Here is an 8984-nt window from a genome sequence, read left to right as displayed (position 1 = left end):
ACACCAACTCTCTGAAGCAGAGGAGGCAAGGTTAAAATCTTAGCATCTGTTTTACAGAAGAGAGTATTTGCATGCATGCATTAGAAGAACCCAAAAAAGCCCAACAAGAAGAAGAAAAAAAAAAGCATGAGTAATTTCAGACTGAGTATCAGATATCAGGTGATCGTTGTAAAAATAGAAGTTATTGCTTAACTACCTTTGTTGGTCTAAGATTGAATTGTGCAAGGTTCCTCAAAGTACTGTTCATGTTATAAACAAAACATACTTGTATGTTGAGTCTGTATTTTATTAGTAGCTGAGCTTGTAAGAAATTGCATGTTATGCTTTCCAAAGGGGGTGCATGATGTTGTTTAATTTGCAGGGAAGTGCGTGTTGAGGGCTTGGAGACAATTGATTATTTCGACAATCTGGCGCGTAGAGAAAGGTTCACGGAGCAGGCAGATGCTATTACCTTTGATGGCGAGGTTCCTCTATTTTCTTTTGTTTTAAGTCTAAAATATGTTCCTCTATTTGAATGATTTATGTTCTGATAATGGAATGCAAAATTCCCTTTTCAACTTTTGTTTGTCTCTCACTGTGCTTGGTTCTCTTGCCAACAATCTCCATTTGCTTTTGTGTCACATCAAATTTACTAATCTTAATTAGTACCATATCCATGGAAATTGCAAAGGGGTTTGCTCAGTATAAAGTTTGTTGCTATTAGTTAGCAAGGAAGAAGACATTTAATATTTTTTTTACCAGTGACAAAAAATGAAAAGAAAATCAAGGCATTGGCTGCTGCAGCTCATAATGTTTGTTTCTGTCATGGCAGTTTTCGCAGCAACTTGTTGCCAAACCAATTCACCTGCAGCACTTGTTCTTTCAATTTCAGTTGTATTTCAAGGTTGCTGGTTTACGAACATGGGGTTTTTGCTCTAGGTTCCTAGGTTTGTTCCAAACGGTTGTGTTTTCCATTATGTTTTTCAAGGTTGCTGGTTTATGAACATGGGATTTTTGCAGTTGTACATTTTTATCGTACCTATTATGCAAATAAAATGTAGTTGTTAGCTTCCAATAAGTGGTATGAACAGTTGTTGTACTGTTCATACCCTGCAATTGAGTTGATTTCTATGACATAGTATTAACAGTGTACTTCTATGGCATAGTATTAACAGATTTTCAGTAACAAAGCATGCTCTATATTTTGCTCATATAGCTATGCACTTGAAGTTTATGATATGCATAATGTGATTTTCACTAGGAAGATAGTTCTATGACATAGTATTAACAATGTACTTTTTTTTCTTCTTGTAGAAGACCTTTGCGATTGCTTCTGGTGAAACTATGGACAATTGGAGGTGGTTTTTGCAAAGGATATCAGATGTCTTAGTTGGCTTCTTTTGGGTTTTATGGAGTTTTTTGTATGAAATGGTATTAACAATGTTTTTCTATGAAATGATATTAACATTGTACTTCTATGACATGATATTAACAATGTATTTCTATGACATGGTATTAACAATACACTTCTATGACATGGTATTAACAATGTACTTCAGGCTTGCTGGGCTTATTTTGGGTTTTTTTGAGTTTTTTGTATTTGGATTGTTTTAAGTTAATCAATGGCAGAGATGTAATTTATAGGAACTTAAATACTCATTTTTTAGATAGTAAATGGTTTTTGGGTATGTTTCTAAAGTCTATTCCATATATAGGGATTTTTTTATAATTTCCAGTCCTATTTTGGGTATATTACTAAAGCTCCATAATATAATTGGTTCTTTCAAATTCTCTTTGATAATTTATATATATATATATATATATATCTAACGGTATGTAGTAAAAATTAGTTTTCTTCTTGCCACTCAAATAAGTTAATAACACTTACTATACACAACCACAATAATTCTACATAAAAGTTTACCAAACACTTTGACAGTGTTGTTTATACTCAAAACAGTTTCACTACACTCAACTGCTTTATTTCAAAATTGATTATTCTCAAGATAAACAATTTTTTTTGAAGTACAACAATACTAAACTGACACTACGGCTAACTCAAAGCCATTAGGTCATATTATTCACACAGAGAAAATAAAGCACAGCTAGTTCTTTCTCATAATCCAACTCATAGGCTCATACTGGTGCCGGATCAATAAAATACGAAGCGACGCAATCGTTCATCACTTTTCCAGCATGTGTGTAGCCATCATTTTTTTTGTAGAGGAGATCCACCACTCTTGTTAAATTAACAATACGTTCAAGGATAGGCATCGGCATAGAAGTTGGTCTAAGGAACTCCTCGTTGATATCTTTCCACGAATCTACAATTTGTTTGTTGAAGACATCAATTATCTTTTGCTCATTTGAGACCCCATATTGCTTCATGTAACAATCAATAGCACAAGCAACATGGCCTCTCTCTTTTTCAAACTGCAAAAATGGAATCCAGAATCCCAAAAAAGAATCTAAGTGATGAAATAGTTATGAATTGAGAGACCTAAGTTATGTAACACAATTTAGTACGTAGTTTCTGTGTACCTTGCTCGACACGATGTCATCCATGAGCCTAACAATGATATTGGAAGCTCTAAGAATTTTAGGGTCATTGAACAACCACTCAAAGGACTCCTTGGTTACAATATCTCCCATGCCAACTAAAGATGTAGCTGAAAGTGCGAAGCTAGCAGCAGAAGTTGCAGCAACACGCATATACTCCTCCATGCTTGGGATGCATCCTTCGTGGAACCATTTGGCCTCATCAAAGTAAGCTTTGGTAATAGTTTTCCACTGCATATGTGGGACATAAATATTATGTAAATTAATTGTAATAGTGAATTAATAAACTCTGTGTTTCTTTAATTAATTAACATACCGCTTCTTTTGCATAGTGAGCTCGGTATGCTCTTCCTTCCTTCACCATCTCCTCCTCAATTTCATTGAAAACATTCAAAAGCGCATGGAAGAATGTTTGCATGTAGTCTGGCAGTCCATCCATGCAATTGGCATGCCATCTGTAAATTGCATACACCATATTCATCTGAAGCATATAAACAAAACAATTTTTTTAAATAAATAATTTCAAACCTTTGATGAATTGCTTCCGTAAAGATCTCAAGTTCTTCAAATGTACCGAATGCATCATAGATATCATCCATTACAGACATCAGGGCAATAATTTTTGTGAGAAATTTTCTTCCAACAAGGTATTGGGGCTCAAAATAGACCCCCAAAATCCAGCAGTATAACTCCGCAATTCTGTTTCTTGCAAAAGGCAGCTTCCTTCCAAAGTCTAGTTCTTTCCACCACCTAATTGACGGCATTAATTAGTGAGTTACTAACTTAATTACAGTCGGTGTTCGTAATTAATCTCACATAATTAAAAGATAACCTACCTAATAATTTCACTGAGCTCTTGTTTGTGTAAAGACTGAACAAGATTGAAATCTGACTTGGCAAGTTTTAATAGAGCTTCATTATGTGAAGCTTCATCTTGGTAGATGGACATGAACCGACGGGCGCATAACCTCTCGAGACTCTTTCGGAGCGGTCTCTCTAGGGCTTGAGCTATTTGTTCTGCCAATTGATAGCTTACATGGGTTGTTGCCGACTCCAGATGTTTTGTCGTGAAAACAAGAGCCTCTTCTAGTATATCTTCGCCATGCACCCTCAAATGCGTTGCTTCATAAAAGCTTAGCATTCCCGGCACATCAGCGATTAAGCTTTCCTTGAAGCCTCCATTTTTACTTTCTTTGAACTTGTTGAATATTCCTGCTCGATTGCAGCAAATGAACATATAACACGTAAATATTAAGAAATAATTTTTGCCAAATTCAATCTCGTTACATTAATTTCTCTAATAACTTACTGCATGAAGCATTATGTCCATGTTGTCTTAGTAGCCGAAAACCAAGGGAAACATTGTATAGGTCACCATCACCATCATCATCATGGAAATTATTTGCAGCATATATATGTTCCAGTGCTTCTTCTATTTCCTTTTCAAAGTGGTACGCCACGCCAAGGCGCTGGATTGCATCAATGAGCTTCATCTGATTTGAAAAATCATCTGCACTGGTTGTGAACACTTCCCTCCTCACTGCTAGTTTCAGTTCTTCAACTTCTTGTTGCTTATGGGCATAAGTTATCTGCATCCACAAAATTGAATGAGCAAAATACATGTCAAATTTCTTTTGAAACAAAACAGAGAAACATGCATTAAGTTATTGAAACAATTTGTATGATATATAAATTACAATGTCTTCTGAAACATAATTCATAAACTGATCCCCCCAAATGCTCGGGCGGTAATTTGCTGTCCGTCGAACAATTTGATCAGCCTTAGAATTTTGTGATTGAGCTGTTGAACCAGCTTCTAGAGCCATGATTTGTACTTGTGTAAAAATGTCAGAGATCTTTTTTGCTCTGCAAGTATTGTTCATATACTCATGTGTATATATAGGGAAGGGATGGAACTATTGGCTTACAGCACAAATGCAGAATGAGTAACTTGTTTGCTCATGGTAAAACTTCATATGGGTTCGATGTACTTTTATCTTCAACGAATGGTCCAGCGTTCAATGCGGGTCGAAGCATATTTGTGGGATATCTTTTGTAACCTCAAGTGACCCTCCACCGACCATTGGCCAGATTTGCAGCACATGTTTATCGTTTGTCCCTTTGCAGCATATATATATATATGCATCCATGTTTTGAGCGACCAGTGACCCTCCACCGACCATTGGGAAACATGAATGTATTTTTTCACAAATGTCACCACTGTAATATAACACATGTATCATATGTAATATATGTTATAGGCAATGAGTTTGGACGGTGTTCCTATAGGCCTCGTTTGGTGTTTCTGTGCTGCATTTTACTGTTTGCAATCTCAGGTTACTTTTTCTCATTTTGGGTGTATTTTAATGTCTTTTTCTGAATGGGCCTTTTATCTTTGTTTGCAGTCTCAGGTTGGGCTTTAGTGCGTTTTGTGTTTGGACCAGTGGTGGCATATGAACAAAACAATGATCAAACTACGAACATCATTTGTTGGACCAGTGGCGATATATATGCAGTACATACATTTCAAATTAGCGTAGAACTTCTTACAAATACATATATGAATTTATTTCTAGGGCGACCTTAGTTAGGGGTCGCAATCAGTGGCGGACATAGAAAATTTTTAGCGGAGGTGCAAAATTGATTAAGTATGAGAAATAGTTTTTCGGAATAATCATTTTCTCAAGATAATTTTTGGCGGCTTTTATTCCTTACACATTAAATAAGAAAACTTGATTTTATGGGATTTTAGTATGAAGTATATATTGACTTAATGAGCCATCATTTTTAGCCTAAATCGTATTTTGCACTAAAACCGATTTTTCATATTTTGATTTGATATGAATTTGATTTTCTAGTATTTTTATTTGAATCCAAATGGGAGGTACTTCCTTATTTACATTGTAAACTTAAGTAAATGGAGTAATATAAAAATAAATTAAAGTAAAATGACAAAGACATTTACTTAAATGTTGAAAATGGAAATAAGGTAATCTGTACACCAGTTGAGCAAATGGGCAGTTTGAAGCACCTACAATTGTTTTTCCGACGAAGGGAGGTGCAAGTGCACCTCCTTGCGCTTATGTAGATCCGCTAGTGGTCGCAATTTTCGATACAATTCGTTACACAATTCGAAGTCCACAAGGAAAAAATACTACACGAACCCGCACAATAAAAATTCGACGGATCGTGTCAACCCGTGTAATACCTATCAACCCGGTAAAAAATAAAAAAAAAATAAAGACTTAAAACACGCACACACAAGGAATTCAAACCCCCTACCACTTTCATTCCTCTCAAACACCTTATCCCCACCATGATGCAAACAACATAATGATTATATGCTACAGTATTTCATATTTATAATGTCTCTACAAGTTGTTTTTTAAAGAAGTAGAATTTCTTTTCTTTTCTTTGGTCTGGAAAAAGAAGTAGAATTTCACATGTATATAATTTGATATTTATATTTATAACAATTATATGCATAACTATTTTAATAATTTGCACATGTTTCTTTGCGCATCATAACCAATTCTCACATTATTGTGATTATGGTAATTATGCGTTTATCGCGTCTTTTTTTTAATTATATCCTTTAAATAAATAAATAAAAGCCAAATTGAGAGTTTATTAGAAAATCCTTTCCTGGGAAACCAAACCATGGACATTTTAACAACTCGATAGTCAGTGAGCCCACAAGCAGTTCCACACACTTGTCTTAATACATATTTATATTAATAATAACATAAAACCTAAACATTATTTCAATTTCTTATTACCAAATAATGGCGCAAGATATTATAATTTGTTATTTTCTGTGAATAAAGGAGGTCCAATTCGGATACACCAACACTATATTAGCCCGAATATGGAATAGGAACAACTTTAAGAGGATATACTCTACGAACGCTTGTTCCACTAGATTCAGTCATGTCTAAGTCCTCCCCTCTTGTGCCATCGGGCAGCGCCCAGTTGAACTTGTGCACTAAATTTGCCAAAGCAATCTCTTGGACAGCCATGGCAAACTGAATTCCTGGGCAACCTCTTCTGCCAGCCCCAAATGGAATGTAGTGGAAGTAATTGCCTTTATAATCTATGGCACTGTCCAAGAACCTTTCTGGCTCGAACTCCTCTGGCTTGTTGTATGACTTGGGATCTCTTCCAATTTGCCATGCATTCACTATAACTTGTGTGTTGGCTTTAATGTCGTAGCCATTTATTTGTGCATCTTGGGTCGATAGCCTGGGCAATAGCAATGGAACTGAAGGATGTAGGCGAAGAGTCTCCTTGATCACTGCCTTCAAGTAGTGCATTCCAACCAAATCATCCTCTCTAATTATGTCTGTTTTCTTGCCCACTATCCCCCTCACCTCATTCTGCAAGTTTTCCATGACTCTTGGATGCCTTAAAAGCTCGGACATTGTCCACTCTAGGAGTGTGAATGAGGTATCAGTGCCACCGACAAAAATATCCTACAAGAATTTTAACGGAAAAAATCAATTAAAAATTAATGAAAAATTAGATATAAACCCAAAAGAATTGGGGTTCATTAGGAATAACCCCACGTGTTTTATATATATATATATATATATATATATATATATAGGTAGAAGGCCTTAAAAATGAAATATTCAAAATCGCTGAAAATGCTCATGCTTCAAATAAATATGTCAAATTACTAAAACACCTATGTCATGTCAGCAAGTTAAAGGTAATTGAGTAAATTGAAGGAATGAGGGAACGTGAGACGCAAAATGAAGGGACAGGGGGGCACAATGACTCAGTTGAAACTGTATGGGACAAATTGAGATTTTCGGTACAGCATAGGGGGCACATCAATAAATAAGCCTTAAAATAAACCGCGTTAATCCAAAATGTTTGACTTATATTAGGTTTTTACAAAATATTTTCTTTTTAATATATTACTAGTCTCTTGTCACACAACACATCTTTTTCTTTGTGTTTCTTGGCAGGCTAGCACAAGTTTGACACTAAAAAATTTCAGATATGGTTCAATTGTTGTTAAACTTATTTATTTCTTTAGATACGATCACATAACAAGCATAATTTAACATCATTCTTTGAACAAACTGAGTAATTCTAGCATTACTATCGTGAAAAAGATAAGGCAATCCAACACCACTATGCATGTAATGTAACAGAGAGAGAGCGAGAGAGAGAGTTAATTACCAAGATGACAGCCTTGATGCTAACTCTATCAATAGGAGAATCAGCCTGAAGGCAAAGCAGAACGTCCACAAGATCCTTTTGGTCCTCATTCTTGGTAAGACCATCAAATTCATCCATATGTTCTTGAACAACTATTTCTAAAAACTCATCGAACCGTTTAGCCAGATCGTCAAACTTGGCGTCCAAACCATTGAGACGGGCGATCCAGGCAAGCCATGGGATATAGTCTCCAATATGGATACGCGACATCACCAACGTCAGCTCCCCGGCAAGCTTCTTAAACGTCCTCCCACGTTCCCCGTCATCGCTGTACTTCCTCCCAAGAGCCACTCTACAGATAACATCATTCGTAAGCGTCTCGAGCATTTCACTTAAATTAACCGCTGATGATACTGAGGAGGGGGATGAGGAGCAGTGCTTAGTTATATTGTCGATCATGGATTTAGTTTCCTCTTCTCTTACGGCACGAAAAGAACGAACCCTTGTGTTGCTAAGGAGATTTAAGACGCATATACTTTTCATCTGCCTCCAATACTCACCATAAGGAGCCGAGGCCACGTCTTTGAAGTTGTAGCAAAACTTCTTGAAGAAGGTGTTCTTGGGTCTGTTGGCGAATGTGATGTCATGGGTTTTCATGATCTCGCGGGCAGTCTCATCTGAGGAGACCACAAGGACCGGCACACTTCCGAAATGGAGGAGCATGAGCGGCCCGTGGCGTTGAGCTAGGGTTTGAAGAGAGCGCTGAAGGTGCTGGCCTAGTTGGTGAAGGTTTCCAATGATGGGGAGCTTTGGTGGAGAAGGTGGTGATGAGTTTGCGGAAGTGGAGAACCATTTGTATATAAGGATGAGGAAAATTGCAAGAAGTGCTAAATACTTGAAGGAAAAAGGTTGCAACAAGCTTGAGAAGGTTTCATTCAGGAGATTTAACATCTTCTTCCACTTCTTAATTATTTAGGTGGTGTTGTGTTTGTGCTTGACAAATAAAAAGTTTGTAGGGTGCTCTATATATAAGATCACCCCGGGCTTTTTGGATGAAAAAAATCAGGTGAACACCTATTAAAAAAATAATAAATTAATGATTTTTTTATTATTCTGTGTGCAGGAATTAATAATAATTATTGGATAATAAAAAAGAATATGTTTTTGTTGGGATGCTCTATAAAATAAAACACCTTACTAATAATAAAAACGAATATAAGTAAAACCAATCGAGGCCAGCATGACATATTGGGAAAAATATTAGGACTTCTTGAAAA

The 8984-nt window shown here is 36.2% G+C and overlaps 2 protein-coding genes across 2 annotated transcripts; both read right to left on the bottom strand.

The window, feature by feature from the left end:
* On the bottom strand, positions 1876–4393 carry LOC109948513 ((-)-alpha-pinene synthase-like). Its single transcript, XM_020561662.1, has 7 exons — positions 4236–4393; positions 3848–4127; positions 3375–3750; positions 3067–3288; positions 2855–2993; positions 2521–2769; positions 1876–2412 (listed from the first exon to the last, which is right to left on the bottom strand). Exons 1-7 carry the CDS (start codon positions 4362–4364, stop codon positions 2116–2118), a joined length of 1692 nt encoding a protein of 563 aa, XP_020417251.1. The 5' UTR covers positions 4365–4393; the 3' UTR covers positions 1876–2115.
* Positions 6147–8658, bottom strand: LOC18779477 (cytochrome P450 71A25). Its single transcript, XM_020561664.1, has 2 exons — positions 7729–8658; positions 6147–7010 (listed from the first exon to the last, which is right to left on the bottom strand). The coding sequence occupies exons 1-2, from the start codon at positions 8656–8658 to the stop codon at positions 6396–6398; spliced, it is 1545 nt and encodes a 514-aa protein (XP_020417253.1). The 3' UTR covers positions 6147–6395.

The sequence above is a fragment of the Prunus persica genome, chromosome G4 (genome assembly GCF_000346465.2).
Source record: "Prunus persica cultivar Lovell chromosome G4, Prunus_persica_NCBIv2, whole genome shotgun sequence".
NCBI lineage: Eukaryota > Viridiplantae > Streptophyta > Magnoliopsida > Rosales > Rosaceae > Prunus > Prunus persica.
Note: the sequence above shows the minus strand (reverse complement) of the source record. Positions and strands in the feature narration are given on the sequence as shown.